The 19,104-nt window shown below is 35.4% G+C and overlaps 1 protein-coding gene and 1 long non-coding RNA gene across 2 annotated transcripts; both read right to left on the bottom strand.

The window, feature by feature from the left end:
- Positions 1–65: 65 nt before the first annotated feature.
- On the bottom strand, positions 66–5,079 carry si:dkey-76k16.5 (uncharacterized protein LOC566887 homolog). Its single transcript, XM_052090674.1, has 5 exons — positions 4,753–5,079; positions 4,540–4,647; positions 1,636–1,756; positions 1,433–1,562; positions 66–1,247 (listed from the first exon to the last, which is right to left on the bottom strand). The coding sequence occupies exons 1-5, from the start codon at positions 4,825–4,827 to the stop codon at positions 851–853; spliced, it is 831 nt and encodes a 276-aa protein (XP_051946634.1). The 5' UTR covers positions 4,828–5,079; the 3' UTR covers positions 66–850.
- A 12,506-nt stretch (positions 5,080–17,585) lies between these two features.
- Positions 17,586–19,082, bottom strand: LOC127618305 (uncharacterized). The gene is made up of 2 exons (XR_007967420.1): positions 18,728–19,082; positions 17,586–18,605 (listed from the first exon to the last, which is right to left on the bottom strand). It is a non-coding gene; the product is annotated as an uncharacterized LOC127618305 (long non-coding RNA).
- Between the last annotated feature and the right edge of the window lie 22 nt (positions 19,083–19,104).

The following is a 19,104-nucleotide window of genomic DNA, read 5'->3' as shown; positions in this document are numbered from 1 at the left end:
GTATTTTTTGCCGAACCTGTCCTAAACCATTGAAAACGAGTCAATGATTTACATTTTGCAGTGTTCCTTATACCTCACGAAATTCTGGTTTAATGAGTACAACTCTGTACTCTGGTCAACAAACACATCAATAGGATCAGCTTTCTGTCCATTTCTGTTGAGGTAAAAAATATTTCCATAGACCTGTGGATATCCAGGACATAGAACAAAAATAACAAAGTTAAACATATTTAAACCATGATCAATGGAAACTTGTAAATTCTTCATACTGTATCCCCCAAACCACAATATTTAAACCATGATCAACAGAAACATGTACATTCTGTTCAGAGTTCAGTTTGAACAGCCCCTTAGGAAACCTGCATATATTTTTTATCATTCATGTCTTGTGACAGGTAAGTTGTGAATACCTTACCAATAGTAGCCCAAATTAATCTGTTGTAATATTATTGCCCACTTGAATACATTTAAACACATTATATTTTCTATTATACCTTTATTAATTCATTAACAAACATAACGCTTGACCGATCAGCAGTCATGCGCATTCAAATAGCTATGAATATTAAAATATAAATCAAAGTTTGACATTTCCATGATTTAAATGTACATAATCTAAAAGGAATTATTATTAAGTTTACCAAATATGTAATGCACTCCCTCCACTTTTGTCATTACAAAGGCATGATTTTTGGTGGTTTAAAACCAAAAGAAAACAGCATTCATCATAAACAATATATTTAAAATGTTGCAATAGTATATAAAATAGATCTTTGAATTTTAAGATTTACGATGAATTAGTTTAAGGATGTGGAGTGTGTTTCTATTACAAAGAACTATTAAAACTCTATTAAATAAATTCATACCAGGCAGCCCTATAAGAAGGGTCCTCTGTAAAACCAAGACTTGTAAAAAGTTTGTATGAAAGCTGATTGCATTCCTCAATAAAACAGTAAACAGGATAGCCCTGAGAATGTAGCCTCTTTGCCATAGTGGTGACCAGGACTTTTGCATAGCCCTTCCCGCGATGCTCGGGTTGTGTGTACAACATTCCTATGGCACAGTAATCATACAGCAGCACCCACGACACAGGCTGGTTGTTCTCATCTGTAAAGCAGCATGTGGGGAAATGGCTGATGAGATTTAGGATGCTGTTGTAACCTTTCTCATCCCCACCAAATTTCCAAGTCTTGTTAACTACATCGGCATGGGACGCATTAAGAACTGACACTCTGGACTCAAGCTCACTGAGGGAGGAAGCAAAGATATACAGTATAAGACAAAAAAGATTCAAACTCAGGTGCAACACCCCTAAAGCATAATCAAACTTTCTTTTAAATCTGTAAACACATGTTGATAATACACACATTATGGGTTCATGACAGTGCCAATGACATGACAGATATTTAAATAACTGAGAATGGCCTCTTACCTGTTCATGAGCTCAGGTAACTGGTTTGGCTCAGATAATGTCATAAGGTGCACTAAGGTAAATCCTTTCATAGTGACACCCCGAGAAGCAGCAATCTCCTTCAGCATAGGAGAATGACTCACATCACATCCTAGAATTAATGTAATTAAAATGACCAAAAGTCAAATTTATGATCATTTCTTCAAAGAAATGAAAAGTCATACCTCCTATTAAGAAGTATGTTCTCCAGTCAATTGCATTTTCCACAGTCAGCATTCTTTTCATAACTTCAACGTCTGTAGTGTACAGAGTCACCTTCTTCATAAAGTCCTTCGCTCGACAATTCTGTTAATTTCAGACAAACATTTGTGATGGTTACTTAGTGTACAGTGAAAAACTAATTATGTGTTGGATTTAACTACAATATATACATAGCATTTTTGCTTCACAGTTTTTAAGTAAATTCAATTTATTGTAATTTTATGTCAGCATAACTAGAAACTCTTTGTAAGAAATACACAAATGTATCAATTCAACATCATTTATTTACTTAAAAATGTTTGTCACTCAAATAAGATTTAGCAACTAATAGCCATTGTGTTTAAAATTAACATCTACATAACTGTTTCTAGTTAATTTACTTAACTCAACAGAAATTAATAACTGAGGTGTTTTATCTGCACTGAGGTGCAGATAAAGCTGAACTAAAGCTATGAAAATTCACATGTGCAAGGTAAAATGACATGGGTTGAACAGGATCTAAGTTTGGAACAATAATCACCCTTAATGCTTCTTTACACAAAGCAGATTTTTACAGTAAAACAACATCAATATTAGTACAAATAGCTAAACTCTATACGGATTCTTAACAACAACTAATTAAATGTCCATATACGTTCCTTTTGACCAAAGAAATCATGCTAAAATTATTTAAGATGAAAGATGTATGAGTATTACCCACAACCTCAGTTCTATACTTGATTGTTTGAGATAGTTAGAGAAGTTTAAGGAACTCACGGTTGTTCATTTACTTTATGTAACTCTCTAACTTTGCCTTTGCCCTGTTGCAGAGCCATATAAAGAGAGAGTTGCGACAACTCCATTGACTCCAATGGAACGTTTTTTTTACAGCAATGGCGGCTCGTGGAGCCTCTCAATAGTTCCCGGAAGTAGCAGCAAACACATGCCGCGCCATAGAACAAACCGTTTGCGACGCACTTTTAAAAGGTGAAACGTTTAAAGAATAATATTATCTTATTCTGTATATTATCAGTACATCTAAATAAAAATAACTTGTAAATTAAAACCTTTATAGTTGAGTATTACTCATTAAATTATGAGATAAGGGATGTTATCGGATAACTAACAGATTAGGCAAGGATTGGAGCTGGATAAAGTTAGTAATCGAACACCCTATTAATTGTAAAATCTGTTCTCTTGATTCAGTTTCATCCATCGTTTAAAAAATAAGTAATATCAGTAATATATTATTACAATTTAAAATAACTGTTTTCTATTTTAATGTATTTTAAAATGTAATTTACTCCTGTGATGCCAAGCTGAATTTTCAGCCTCATTACTTTTGAACGGCAGTTTATATACGAGTGTGCTTAAGTTGTTTTAAAGCTGAATATATTGTGTATATGAATAAGTATTGTAAGAATTATACATTAGATATATAATATTTATAATACATAAATAATTATATTACTACATATAGAATTGTAAGAATTGTAAACAATATGCTTCATTTCACTAAATTTTACATTTACGTAACTGCTGCTAATAGTTAATAGTTCATTGACCCATTGTGCGGTGCGAGCTGGAAATCACCTGTCACCAGCCTGTCTCTGTACGATCTGAAAAGTCATAAATATGACATTAGTTACCATGAGATTAGTGAAAACAATGAACATGAGGTAACATAAAAAGGCAACAGAAACCCTAGCCTGAAATAAGTTGAGGCAAATAACGGTAAACGAACACTAATCCTCAAATATTAGCCGATTTGATCTTTAAAAAAACAACATCGCTGTAACAGCATACTCATGCTACATACATATGTCGGTGTGTTACATAAATATATAAAATAAATGCATTTATTGACTACTAATTACCAGAAATCGCAGTTCTGTCACTCTACTCTAACAGTTTGGAATGACCGCAAAAGCACTTCCTGGAACTATCTGAAGTCTACGTGAATCACGTGACGATCAACATTTAGAACTTCCGTTGTCGCAACTCTCTCTTTATATGGCTCTGCCCTGTTGTACACATCAATGAAAATTAAGTAAGGCTAAAAATGTAATAGTACAATTTCTGAGTAGAAGCAATTTATTTTTAAACATTGTTGAGCCGACAAATATTTATATATATGCAAGTGCTTTATTTGGACATAAGGGTGAAGGGGTTAGTTGTCACACTTTTTAATCCAATGAGTAGGCCTATTCCTGAAGGTTGTTTTAATTTTTGGAAGTCAGTTTTTGTATAGGCACTTATATTAAAGTCTTTGCTACAAAAACAAACACATCTTTGAACATTTCCACAGTTATTGTTCAGTTAACACATGCTGACCTTTTGTGACAACATGCCCCAATAGTGGGGCAAGCTGTCACATTATATAGGGCAAGTTATCTCTGTGGAACCTGCCTATTTAACAGCCTAGGCCTTTCATAAAAATTTAACAGTAGAAGATCTATATAAAAGTCTTGACACAGCATCGATTTTAAATGCAACATATAATATCAAATAGCCAAGCATTGTTTAGGCCAACAGCATTTGTGATAATAAACAGTATACATTTAAATCACATGCTATATCATGCACCAGCTTGTATGGCATTTATGAAAAATACCCCTGAGAACAAAGTTCAACACTTCAGTTAAATAGTTCATAGTTGACCCTTGCCTGAATGTATACTGATGTGTTTTATTGTGTTCACACCCAACTGCTTTTATGAAAATATGATTTTTTTTTTTTTTTTACATTTTACTTTAGTAACTCAAGGTGTTTGACAACAATAAATTATTCCACTGCTAGACAACAACACTTATAAACACTTATAGTTACTGATATATGGTCGTCGTTTCCTTTTGATAGTTAATGAAATGAATCTTGTGCATTCTCACGTTTGGATCTGGTCGAACAATGATAGTTGTGAATAAAGGCCACGAGTCCACCACTACCTCCAGAGTGTGTGGTTTCCCTCTATTTATGGCGAAAACAAATCCATACACCTGAAAATAGGAATTTGTTTTAGAGCGACTACTGACAAAGAACAAAAGGTAAAAGCACTGAGCGTTGCATTGTTTGAACTGACGTGACAAAAACGTCATACTCACCTTTAAAGATTTGGGCAAGTGCGCATATAAAGTGGTCTCCGCTATCTGTAATTCGTCTGAATTTAAAGTTTTCATTTTTCATATTAAATGTGCAAGTCCGCTTTAATCTGTAGAGTGAAAGAGAAACATGTTTTGCTAGTAAGATGTGGCAACGACGTCTTCACTCTCCAACCCAGACCTGGATTTGATACAAAGCGGAAACTTGGTAAAATGTGTAATAATCAACCGAACTCCATGAGAGCGGGGTAACTAACATTTATAATATCGTAATTCTATCGTGACGCGTTCCGTTTGTCCACACCCGTATTATGACAAACCCCGCCCTTAATCTCATACATCTTTCCTATGATTGGTAAATCTAAACGAATGACTTCTCAATTGTCCAATCCTAAACTGCCAGTCCGGCTGCAGGAGGCGGGATTTGTCGGAATACAGGCATGCAAAAAAAGAAAAGAAAAATACTTTCGAACTCTTGTAAAAGCATACAGACAGAGTAGACCCAGAGGCGGGTTTACGATTTCTGAGGCCCCAAGCAACCGATCAACCCGGAGCCGCATTTAGAAAATGTTAGCTTAAAAAATTAATTTGATTATATATATTTTAAATAATAATTTAAAATTCATCCTATCAGTTGTTGTAGCCAAGTACATTCAAAATTTTTACTGAAACATAAAAATCTAGTTAGTTAATTAATGATTTTTTTTTTTCAAAATACAGTGATAGAATATTTATTTTTTTTTACATATATTTTTACAAAACACTCTTTTTTTATGAATGTGGTGTGTAAAACCTACTACACTCGCTAACATTTTGGAATTCAGTTTCTATGTATTATTATTATAAGCCAAACATAATGTATTGTTGTTTATTTTGTCATTATAATTTGGTACTGTATTATTATTATTACTTTGAGGTTTTGTTGTATACAATAGTAATATATATAATTTACTTTCACGTGGAGCTTATATTCTGACGCTGCAGTGTATTGTTCACCATGTTGCAAAAGGCTGTATTTTATGTTAGCATCGTTGGCAACATTCGTAACAGTATTGTAACTGTTGTATGATGTATAAATGTCTATACAAGGCACGGTGGCCCCTCAGCACACTAGAGCAGAAGGAAGAAAGAAAAAAAACATGGCTGAAAGTGCTGAAACTTGGTGCAGAACAATCTGGAATAATGTTAAACATTGTAACAGTCACCTTTGCAACCTGAACTTGTTCAGAACATGAAATCATTGTGACACATGCGCTAAAAACAATCTAGGAGTAGCGAAAAGCATGAAACGGAACGTTTTTGAGTGAAACAGCATTTTTGAGACCTGAAGTTCTTTTTAACTTTTGACACTGCGTCTAAAAACGTGCCAGTCCTGTGAGACAATGAAGAAACAGCAAAATCCAGTGCAGCAGGCATGGATGTTTGTCCAGCTTGTGTTTACATAGGAAAACAATAGAAAAACAGATCAAACACGGGCAAAAAACACGTTTTTGATACCCGGCAGACTCAATTTATCATGACACCAACTCAAATGGGAGTTTGCATGTTCTCCCCGTGATTGCGTTGGTTTCCTCCAGGGTCTCCAGTTTCCCCCACAGTCCAAAAAGATATGCAGGTTAAGTTAATTGGAGACCCTAAATTGCCCGTTGGTGTGAGAGTGAGAATGTGCATGTCTGTGTGTGCTGCCCTGTTGGACTGCTCACCTATCCAGGTTGTTTCCCTGCCTTCGGCCTGAGACAGCTAGGGTTGTCTCCAGCACTCCCCACAACCCTGCACAGGACAATCGGTTATGGAAGCTAGATGGATGGGTTCCAGTGTTACTAACCTGTGCAACAGCAGGGTCCTCATGATTTGCACAAAGGGTCTCGACTTCACCTTTTCTGCTACTGGGTCTGGCCATTTTCACATAGAAGAACTTCAGGCCAGAGTCAGTCTGAAGTGTGAACCAGAAACATTTTTAGAAATATCTGACTTCGTGTTTGACAATATGTGTCACCAAGAAGAGTACCCTCATTAACTATTTGCTTATGAGAGTATGGTGGACTTTTTTGAGCAGCTTTTTACAGAGCTGAGATATTCTTCAGTTTTATCTTCAGCAGAAGAGAGAAAGTCATACACATCTAGGAGGGCATGTGGTATAGTATATTTTTCAATATTCTAGTATGTTTAGAATATGAGTTTCCTGGCCTTTGTGTGACCCAGGAGAGAGCATATGAGGTTACTAAAAGTGTTGATGCTGCAGAGGCCACAAAGAGCACCCAGCTGTAACAAAATAATGAGACTAAGGACCTTGAAGATAGACTAAAGCCAAGTTTCTACCAGTAAAAAGATATCAAAAGGCTCTGTGAGATAATGGTGGCAAATAGTATCCACTGGTTACAAAAATAACAAAGGGGCACAGAAATGAGGTAATGCCAGATAACAAACTGTATAGAAGAGGAGGTTTTGGACTAAGACAGTCAGAACGGACAGCTGGCCGGTCTCATGTTTGTTGGTGTTCAATAAACTACAATTTTGGCATCTGGAACTCAAGACTCCGAGAGATTTCTTACAACTTAGAGAGATTCATCGCGATATTCCACGACATATCTTTGGCGCCCAACGTGGGGCTGGCATTGAGGTCAAGGGGGCAGAGGTCGCTGGTGGGACGGCTTGCACGAATCGCACAGAAACACCGGCGCCAGAAACTGAGGTAAGCATCTTTGCTTAAGGTGTTTTTGTGTGATCTGTGGTAGCGAGTCCCGGTAAGTGGCTTCCCTAAGACTTTTGCCAGTCCGGACATAGAATAATTTGAACTAATTGGCTAAAATAGAGGCGAGTTCCAGATTTCAAAAATAGGGGGGTGGGATTGTTTAAAGAGAGTTTAAGAAAGTTTATTTGAAGAAGGTAGAAAAAGCCTGGGGTGAGTCGAGAAGCGACGCGCGTGAAAATTCCCGGTTAGGTGCATTTATTCAAGGTTTTGCCAGAAGAGTGGCTGAAAATCCTGTACAGGTGAAAATCCTAACACGGGTGGAGAAGTGAAAGTCGCGTAAAATTCCTCCAGGTGTTAGATTTAGTTATTTATTGAAGTGTTTGACGGAACCCGGACTGTGTAGAAAACGGGAAATGTTGAACTATGTGCATGTTTGAGATAATGAATAATGTGCATGACTAACTATGTTGTTGGTGCATGTGTGCTTACGGTACTAAATGCGCTGTTTTTGTGTTTATTCAAATGCATGATTGCAGTGTTGATGATGTATTGTGTGCAGAGGCAGAATAATACAGAGAATCAGGTGCACAAAGGAAATGCTAAATGAGAGCAAAAGTGGAAAATGAATTGAAACAGTGAATTGAATAAAACAATTGTTGAAAAAGTATAAAGACGCAAAATGGCACCGGCTTCTCTGATATCTCCCTGCCTTGCTCTCACTCACTGGTCAGCTGAACGGACAGCTCTGTGAGTGAGGGGAAGGGGAGATTCAGAAGAGAAAAAATAGAATAATTGGGAAAAAGATAAAGAAAAGGCAAAAAGTTTTCCATTACAGTGAACAAGAATAAGAGAAAGTATAAGTTAAGAAAATAAAGAGGATAACAAAAAGAGTAAAAAGAAAGAAATAAAAGATAATAAATAAATATAAGGGAAAGAGATAAGAAATAAAAATAAGTATAATAAATATATAAATAAGTATTAGTAGTAATAAATATTAAGTTTATTTAGTTGGATGTTATCCAGAAGTATAGTTGATAAGACTCGGATAAATGAGCACAGTTGTTGATTTTTTCATTCTCTCTCTCTTACAGTATGCTGGAGACTGAGTGCTGGGAAAGAGAGAAGGGAGGGGCTGCTAGAGTGAGAATAGGGAGCTGTAAAGGGAGGGCTTTGAGCAGGCACAGAGAAACAGAACAATACTTTTTTTTTTCCTTGTCTCAGTTTTCCTCCTGAAGCAGAAATAATAATGTGGAAATAAGATGTTACTGAATTTGAGAGGAGACTAACTGAGAGGAGAAAAGAAATCGAATTAAAAAGATTAATAATAGAAACACAGGGAATTAGTGATCATTTCTGGAGTTATGAACAAATTAAATACAGTCAAAAATGTTAAGGTGATTTTTAATAGGGAGAGTAAAGGAGAATTAGCACCAATGTAGAAATTGTCTTGAACAGAGACCCAAAATGGATGTGACCTCTGTGGGTGGAAGTACATGAGTTTTAATATAAAAATAATTAACAGATATAGCAATCAACCACTGTAAATAATGAGTGTTTTTTATGGAAATAAAGGAGAGGGATAAAAAGAGGAGAGCAAAAGGAGGGGCAGAAGTAATAGGTTTGTTTTAGTATAATATTTTTTGAGAGCTCTGTGTTTATAAAGGCCTTGTGTTTGTAAAAAGTGTGAAAGGTTCTGTGTTTGTGAGAGAATCTGTGTTTGAAAGTATGGGAAGTATGACTGAAGTGTGATTGCGTATGGAAGTGTATGTTATATGAGCCCTATAAATATCAATCAAGATAGAGAGGTTGATCATTTGCTGCATAACTAATGAGGAGTATGTATGAAATTTACATAAAAGAAAATCTATTTAGACTATTTTCATCAATATAAGAGGCAGAAGAGATCTGATGATTAAAAACAAAGAGGGCACTTAATAAATATTATGATTGTAGAATTAAAACCAATGATAAAAATTATATTTGTATGTCTGTGTAAATGTGTGTATGTATATGTATATGTATAAGGATAAATATAATACAGTATAAACAAACAAATAGCTTTAAAACAAAAATGTGCATGAAATCAAAAAGTTAACCCTTAGCGGACTGGACAATGTTTATTCTTGGGCTGTTCTTTTTATGCCATGAATGAAGCCTGATGTAAGATTAACTAAACTGAAAGGGAGCAGCTGTTGAATGGACATGTGTCAGATCATAACTCCTTTTATATCAAAGTGGTGAGTAAGAATATTTAGATTATAAAAAAGTGATAACTTTAAAGTGATTGAATTGCATTTGGGAAATCACATTATCTGGACAAACAATAAAGCTTTGAGTCGAGTGTATTGCGTTAAACTAAAGTCAAATAAGTTATTGGATTTTAAACCAAGGTTGTATTTAAGATAAGTGTTGTTATATTAAAGCAAATGGCAAAAGAGGACCAAAGATATGATAAAACAAGAAAATTATATTTTGTATCTTATGCAGTCTTAAATGTGAAAACTTCACATTCATGTGTCTGTTTTATGTTCTGTCTGGTCCAGTTTATGAGAGAATACTATTTTAACATTATGAAATTAAACACAAGAAAGTTGTTTTTGAATTTTCTATGATTTTAAAAATGTCTGGAGAACAATTTAAATGTGAGTGCAGTGCTATCGGTGTAAACTTGATCAACCAACAAAAGATAGGCAGAGATTTGTTATTTTTGTTAGGGACTGTCTGATGAGGGCATTGAGGATGACTTTGAGGGGAAACAGGCCTCTCTTGATGTCTTCAGACAGACAGAAAGGGGCCCCGACTTTAGAAAAAGATAGAAAGCAGATAGATAGATATTTTGTTTTTATTTTATTTATTTTTTGTTTTGTATACACAGAATAGGTCTTGGTTGATCGTGGATACACTGAGAAGCTGCATTTGAGACTAAAATTAAAGGAACATAAATTTAAGAATGATTTGGATCATTTAAAAATTAGTCTTTGGGGCAGGTGAAGCCCATGGAGAAAGGTTAAGATTAAATTGAACATCATAACGTCCTCATATATGAATGTTAATAAGTTCATATTCATGTGTCTATTCTGTGTTTCATTTGTTATTATTATGTGTGTTGTTTCACTAACTCATTCTGGAACTAGTTTCTCACCATTGCAGACGGCTGAGAAAGATGATTTTATAGAAGTTACTAATGCTGCAGGAGGACATCAGGACACAAAGAAGACTGAAAATAATGTGACTGATCTGATTTATCCTCCTGCGCTCATTGCTGCTGGTAATCATTATTGATTTGTCATTTATAATATGGATTAAAATTTCTCTGGAAAAGTTGATTTCAGTCTTATACGATCACTTTATGATTTTCCAGAATGCCATCAATGGGTTCAATGCCCGTGTCTAAATTGTTCTGAGGGTCTAAATTTAAATCCAGCAGCTAACCACTGATTTATTGATTTGAAGAGTAAATATTACAAACATGTGGCAAAGTTATAGAGTTACCTATTGGATGGGTTACTCCCCCAAATTTTCCAGAGAGTACCCTCATAATAAAGAAGAAGAAGAAAAAAAGGAGCTTAGTGTGTGCTATAAAGTGCTGATTGAGTGTCTATTTCTATTACTACTATTTTAGTTTGCCATAGTTAATACATGAAAGTGTAATTTTAGAGGTATAATAGTGATAACTGTTAAAAGATGATGAAACATTTGGATAAAAATAAATAAATAAATAAATAAATAATGTAATGAGTCATGAGAAATTAAAAGTACGTAGTGTATCTTACTGAGCAATTATTTCAAAACATAAGAAAAGAGATATGTTTTTAGATATGTTTGTCTTTAAGACTTTATTATGTTTAATCTTTTACTTTTCTGTTAGTTTAAAAACTTGATTTATATTGTTTTATTAGATAGAATGGAAGTTCCTTCACCTGAGAAAGTGTAAGAAATGGAGAAAGTAGTAATAATAAATTATTACTTAATAATAAAAAAGGGATTATAATATATTAATAATAAGATAGGTGTTGTAAATGTAAAGCTCTGCATGAACAGAAGGCTAAACATAAGTTGAATTGATTATATAGAGAATGTCGAAAAAGACATTGTGTTCTGTTTTATTAAAGATTAGAAGGTTATTTGTATGTTGTTTGAATGGACAGAAGTAAGTAAGATGAGAGTAGTTTTTGATGAGAGTAGTTTTTGTTTTTAAATGGTGTGAGATGAGAAAGTTTGAAAGCAGTTAATATAATCAGTTATTATAAATATCACTATTTTTACTGTTGAAGAATAAATTAAATGTATTATTGTGAAACAGTGTAATGCCCCACTCCTCACTCTCAGTCTAAAATTGATAAGTGTCTGCTTGAAACAGAAACACAAGAGCAGAATTTGAAGAAATATTCATAAGTGTTTTATTTCATTTTATTTTGGTTTGATTTTATTTTTATATGTAAAATGATGTGCTTTGACAATAATGTTAGATAGAGTGATATGAAGGAGTTCAAACAGCTCTCCTCATCAATGATTAAAGATTTTATATATTCAGAGGGCAATCTAAAGTTAAGGGTTTATACTGAAAACAACAGATTAAGTTGAAAATTCATCTGAAAGAATAAATGTAGGTTCATAAACTATCTAGAGACCATTATTGAATTAAGGTGATGTTTTTAATTAAGCTTCCTAGAAGCGTGAGAGGCTTTGTTCTGATGTTAGTCCCCACATAGTTTTGTGTAACATTTGCTAAAGTAGCAGAAATAAAATCTGAATGGAAATTAATGATTTATAAATGAGTTCAATTTTAGCATATTTTACTTTTACTTTGGACAATTTTAATAGATTGATGAATTTTTAATAATGCTTTTTTGAATTTAACCATGTTTTGAATTGTCTCCATATTTAAGCATTTGTAGATGTTCCATTGGCTGTGTCGGTTCTCTGGTGATACTCCCTGAAAAAGAAAATATCTGTTTACTGATAGCAAATTATTACGGATTGAGGACTGAGCAGTATCAAGACCAGGGGCAAGAGGTGACGACCCAATGACGGTTAAGACTTGACAATGGCGTCACCGCCCAAGAAGGTTTGAAAGGGTTTTAAGGGGTGGATAAATGCTGCATTTTAATAACCACTTTACTAAAATAACTTATCACAGTGTTAAATACCAAGCATTCTGTCACTGTGTTGTCAGGGGATCATACCCTGTGTAGAGGATTATTATAGATTGGTTTTGGGGGTAAAGTTTTGAGAACCGTTGCAGACAAAGGAGTGCTTGACATTTTATAGAAGTATTAAACAAACATGGGGAATGTTTGTATGATAATGAATTTAGACTGGAAGATGATTTATTACTTTTACTTATGCTTTAATTGAACTCATGTACATTTTAAAAGTAATGAAGAATGGAAAAGATACATGGTGGTGATTAAAGATTAAGATTGCTTGTCTTGTTTGTTTGTAACAATATAAATTGAATTAATTAAGAAATAGGGTGCAGGGTTGGCTACAATTGGTATAATAATTGAAAAAACAATTTGTGAGAGGGGAATAATATTATATTGTGTGTTACCACTGATTAAATAATTATGTAAAAACCAGATGAAGTACTGATCAATGTAAATGGCCCAATGCAACAGAAAGACCAAACTGGGAGGAAATTGATTCCTCCAATGACATGTTATATATTTGATAATTATTTTATTGATTTAATACTCTGAATTACTCTGATATAGTCTGAAACTATGAAAAACAGCTTAGCTTGCAGGGAAAATTAATTAATGTGATACAGACATTGAGAGTCCTTGGGAAACAGGAGGAAATGAAATGTATGTGATAAGTGAATGAGTAGGGAGTTTTAAGATAAGGAACACCTGTGGTAGTTTACCTCCTCTGTGGAGAATTATAGCCTTTTTGTGAATGACCCTTTCTGTGAATGACCATGAAAAATGTTGTGTATAGATACTAAAGGGATGATCTAATGTTTTTAATTGGAACAAAGTCAGGCTATGCCCGGCTCCTGCCTGGAGGAGGCAGAGGACCCATGTGTTATTTAGAGCTAGAAATGAGATGCAACAAATGTGTGTGTAGCAAATGACTCTAATATGGGAAATCATTTAATATATTAACCAAATGAATGCAGAAAGTAATGATTGTTAGTTAATATAAAAAATGTAAACTATATGAGGTGATTACAGTGTTCTTTATGCATATAAAATGAAATAGTCATGCTGTTGCCATCATTGACGCAAGTTAGGACAGGATGACCCGCTGAAGGAGAGAAGGTGGAAAACAATTGCGGCCTACAATACCAATGAATAAGAAAGACATATTAATATGGATGTTATTACTGACATACTTGGGACAAGTGTTGCCCCCAATGACGGGGCCTACCAGAGAAACGTCCCAAGAAGGACCAGGATCCCCAGATGAACAATTCTATGAAAGCATACTGCAGAATGGGGTCCCTACAATCAGCCTTGGAGATCTTGGTTGGCCTTTCCAATGAAGCTGACCTGAAACTAAATAATCCAGAAAGTGAATTCAGAAAGTACAGAGCACTTGACGGACTGTATTGAAGAAACTATGAATATGGACTTCCCAACGATGAATACGAGGCAAGATTCAGACAAAGAAGAGCAGCAAGCACAAAACTAAGAACCCGAGGAAGAAGAAGATCAGCAGGAACCGGCTACAGAATCTGAGGAAAGAGAAGAGGAAGTAGAAGGACAAGCGAAAGTAGGGGAAGAGCACGCTGCGGCAGAAAAAGGGATTGAAGTGCCGCAGTAGAGCAGGAAAGCATAGAAAGTGAGACGGAAGTACATGTCACAGAAGAACAGGACCAAGAAGGTGAAGAAGGAGAAAGACAAGAAGAAAGTGATCGTCCTGCTGAAACAGATTCAGAAGCAACTGAAGGAAATGAAACAGGCCAACAAGCGCAGTCATTCAATGAAGAGTTGTGGCACATGGAGAAAGAATGGAAGCTCAAGGAGGTATTAGTGTTGATGATGCTGTTACTAACATATTTGGGACAGGTATTGCCTCCTATACAGGGCCTACCGGACAGGCGATCAATTAAGGCCCAGACTCCCCAGGCGAGGGACCATCACAACGACTATGGTATGATGAATTTCCTACAATTGACATCTCAGACCTTCAATATTATTCCCCCGAATGAGCAGAGTCTAGATAACATAGCACGAGAAATCAGAAAGAAGCGAATGCCTTGATCACTAAACAAAGGTGAACCCGAAAAGCAAAGAATCTGGATAAGCAATTTGGCTAAGCAGAACAAACCGAAGAATCGGCCTCAAAAGACACCTGTCAAAAATAATCACCGAAAGACTGAAAAAGCAAATAAATTTAGAAAATGATATGGAACCCATAGAGTCAGCAGGAACAGAGGAACTATTACAATATGTAAATCAAAATGACTGGTATAAATGGGCCAGATATACAGCTAAGCAAGCAAAAATGACAAACTGTGTAATGTGCTCACCCACTCCATTGAAAAAAGTGGAGTCCCAAATCAGTATGATTATAAGCATTGCGCTGAGTATTATGCCAAAAAATTGTGGTAAAACAGGGAGAACAGTGTACTGCCCAGCAGGATGTTTGGCATTCTTGGGTCATCCGGAATATGATAAATATTATAAGATGATAGGGTGGGGAGATGAAGGCAGAAAATTAGACAAATACGTGTGGATAATGAGAAAAAAGAAAGCACATTATCATATAAAATAAATCGTCAACTGGAGTATGAATGCTTTAACAAAACTAAAGGAAAAACGAATGTAGGACAATTTAAGGGCAATTGTGCAGTAATATGGCATTTAGATGATGAAATGTTTTTTAATAATAATGTGATTAGGTTTAGATTTAGATTGCTGTATATACATACATACCAAATAATACATCCCCAGAAGGAACTTTTACCCAGGCGATGAGGAAACTGCATGACCTGAGAAAGGAAGTTAAATCTAATGTAGGGAGAGATCAGCGGTTTGGGCAATGGTTTGATGATCTTTTTGGTTCATGGAAGTTGGGGCTAATGAAAATAGGTATAATAGTAGTTATGGGACTGACCCTACTTGCATTATTATTATGTTGTATTATACCCATTCTGAGATCAATTATGACTAGAACGGAGGCTAAGCAAATGGTAACCGTATCAATGATGCCAACGCAAACAAGTGTAGCAACCAGACAATATATCATTGGGCCAGGATTGGATGAACTTGATAAGATTTACTGAGAAGCAATCAAGAAAATAACAATGTAAGGGGAATTTTATTTCTGAACACTTTTCTCATGTTTTTGATAGTAAGGGAGATAGCATGACTATTGTACTTTCATGTGAAGTTATTGCCAAGAGAAGACATATAAGAGCTATATTTGAAGACAGGAGCGACGAGCACCTCAATGCTTGGCTGCAAGAGCAAATAGACTCAACTGGTGGTTTAAAAACCCGCTGTCTGCTCCAACACACCACCAGATAGCGCTCCAGGCTACCGGAATTGTCTGTGAGTTCCTCTGGCAACGAAGGATAAATATTACTATGTTACTTTTAATAGTGTTTTGTTAAAGCATATATATATATATATATATATATATATATATATATCTTCTACTCAATGGATAATCAATTGTACTCTACATCACACAAGGCTTCACATTTGCATGCACATGCTTATTACAAATGAGTTGATTTTTGTCACCCACCCCCAGGCACAGCGCTAGCTAGAGGACTGGGATCTTTTACTCCTTCCTAGTTAAGTGTGGATGGAGAGGTTTGGTCCCAAGTTCTGCAGAGTGCAGCCCCATAAAGATGGCATTGGATAGTGGACTGAGTGGCCTACTTTGGCTACATGATGAAATGGGACAGGCTAGCTTGTGTGACTGCACTCTGGTTTGAGGGAAATAGAGTGTGAGACTTTTTTAAGTCTCAGAGGTGGGAATATATAGTATATTTTTCAATATTCTAGTATGTTTAGAATATGAGTTTCCTGGCCTTTGTGTGACCCAGGAGAGAGCATATGAGGTTACTAAAAGTGTTGATGCTGCAGAGGCCACAAAGAGCACCCAGCTGTAACAAAATAATGAGACTAAGGACCTTGAAGATAGACTAAAGCCAAGTTTCTACCAGTAAAAAGATATCAAAAGGCTCTGTGAGATAATGGTGGCAAATAGTATCCACTGGTTACAAAAATAACAAAGGGGCACAGAAATGAGGTAATGCCAGATAACAAACTGTATAGAAGAGGAGGTTTTGGACTAAGACAGTCAGAACGGACAGCTGGCCGGTCTCATGTTTGTTGGTGTTCAATAAACTACAATTTTGGCATCTGGAACTCAAGACTCCGAGAGATTTCTTACAACTTAGAGAGATTCATCGCGATATTCCACGACAGTGGGCGAGTAAATGATAAGATAATTTTAATTTTTGGGTAAAATAAAGTAACCTATAAAAATATGCTTACTCATCCCTGGACTTTGATAACTTCAAAAACCTGATGCACATACTCATCATTGATTTCTCTGTTGTAATGGTCTACTGTGAACTTTCATGCATTCTGAATGCTTTCATCATCCATGTACTCCTCACCATTATTCAGCATGGGGCTTGTCACGGCCAATACCACCGTGAAAAATGGGAAAATCATCTTAAGAGACATGACGAATTGATGTTTGTATTAAATGACTCCAAACTGTTCGATTGCCTTCTTGTTCTGTCAATAGGACAAAACAATGGTCTTAGATTTGATAAAACATCTTTCACTACAAGGGACACTGTCTTGCAGCTCAACCAATAGCAAATGTAGAGAGGGTAAATGCTTAGGGTGAATAATTTATTGCTTCATTTTGACACTTTCTTCTTTCCAAATGGGACAAATCGCCCTCTGAAGGGCACTTTGAAAGGAGAACAATCATGATAGTCATGCTGTAAGATCGCTTCAAACAGAATTTCCAACAAAAATTTCTTAAAAAGTGAATTCCAAATTAAGCTCTCACAGTGGATTGTAAAGTCTTGGAAGGGAATAGGGATGATCACTTCCGAATGGAATGCACCCATTCTCAAGGAAAGAATGTTTTTTTTAAACGCTTTACAACAATTCACGTAGAAATATAAGAACAAAGAAAATAAACTGGATCCAACACTGGATAAATTAATCAACACTTGCATTTATTGTAACTGACAAGAATGGCTCTTTTATATAGAATCAAGTTGCAGGATATTTCCGCTTACTACGTAAACATCACTTAACTTCATGACCCCATAATGATGATTCCATTAAGTCAGTGACTAGGGACTAGAACAATTAAATTGCCTGAAATGAACTTCTGATTGATCATTCCTCACAATACATTATTTCACAAGTAAGTTAATCATGTTTATTTGCAGAAAAGAAGGAAGGTGTGTCCCTGCAGTTCACACCCTTCCCAGTGGAGATTTTTTGAGTAAGATGGGAATCAGACAGATGTTAAAACTTATTTGAAACCACTGATACAAATTTGAAAGTTGTAAAAATGCATACAATATAATATTATTTATGTAGGCCTAATATACACTAACTACAGTACATTCACTGGAAATTGTATGAACTGTAATATTGTCTGCAAATAACTGATTAATTATTATTTGATGCTATGTACTGATTCAATTGACTCATATGGAGCGGACTTAGTCCACACACTAGCTGTCCTACATACAATTGAATACAGCATTCTGTCTTTCAAATCTTTTAACTGTTTGAGAATATCTCTGAAAGCCAGTGTAACTCCTACAATGCATTTAAACTAATAAACTCAAGGCACAGACATTAATAATTCAACCATGTTTTAATAGTAAAGATTGAACAACTATAGAACCATGCCATTTATTATTTAGAAATTCTTAAAAACTGAAGCTTTTTTTTTTCCAAAGAACTGGAGTCTAAAATGAAGCATGGTAACATGTTAGTGTAACTGAAGGTTATCAGGATAAATAAACTTCCAATTTAGTTAACTATAAAGATTTAGGGTTTTAACAATATTAGCAAAAGCAAGTAAATTTTATTGCTGCATGAAAGATGAAAATCCCCATACTGCACTAGAATTATGTGCTCTATGGGCAGGTATTTTCAAGGACCTTGATTGAGTTCATCCATGGCTGGCTCCAGACCACAATTGTGCATTTATTGACCTAGGGAATATATATAAAAAAGGTTGCATTATCACACACAAAGTCAACCTCCTTCATTTGGAAAGCAAGAAATGTCAACAGGTAATCAAATATACTAAATTGGATTACAGCGTTTTTCTAACCTGTGCAAGAGCGGGGTCCTCATGAATGGCGCAAAGGGTCTCAACTTCACCCTTCCTGCAGCTAGTTCTGGCCATATTCACAGTGAAGATGTACTTCAGGCCAGAGACAAGCTAGAGTGTGAACCAGAAACATTTTAAAAAAAATGGTTTAGCAACAAGTTAACTGAGAACAAGTGAACTATTTCAGTACATTTGCATAATTTTCAATAAAACCCTTTGCTCTAAAACGCCCTGTCAACACGTACACCTCTTAGAATGCAAGAGAAACTGATCATGTCCTAAACAGGCCCGCCCGTAACACCAGCTAAATCTGCTAGATACATAAAAATCACGACAGTCATGAGGGATGGGCGATACCACTTATTTTCTTTTCGATC

The sequence above is a fragment of the Xyrauchen texanus genome, chromosome 24 (genome assembly GCF_025860055.1).
Source record: "Xyrauchen texanus isolate HMW12.3.18 chromosome 24, RBS_HiC_50CHRs, whole genome shotgun sequence".
NCBI lineage: Eukaryota > Metazoa > Chordata > Actinopteri > Cypriniformes > Catostomidae > Xyrauchen > Xyrauchen texanus.
Note: the sequence above shows the minus strand (reverse complement) of the source record. Positions and strands in the feature narration are given on the sequence as shown.

Excerpts from the sequence above, each read along its gene's own strand:
- si:dkey-76k16.5 (XM_052090674.1), bottom strand. The coding sequence starts at position 4,827 with ATGAAAACTTTAAATTCAGACGAATTACAGATAGCGGAGACCACTTTA. Across the intron at positions 1,563-1,635 it reads AACATACTTCTTAATAGGAG|GATGTGATGTGAGTCATTCT; the intron begins GTATGACTTTTC and ends CATTAATTCTAG. Across the intron at positions 1,248-1,432 it reads TTACCTGAGCTCATGAACAG|TGAGCTTGAGTCCAGAGTGT; the intron begins GTAAGAGGCCAT and ends TTCCTCCCTCAG.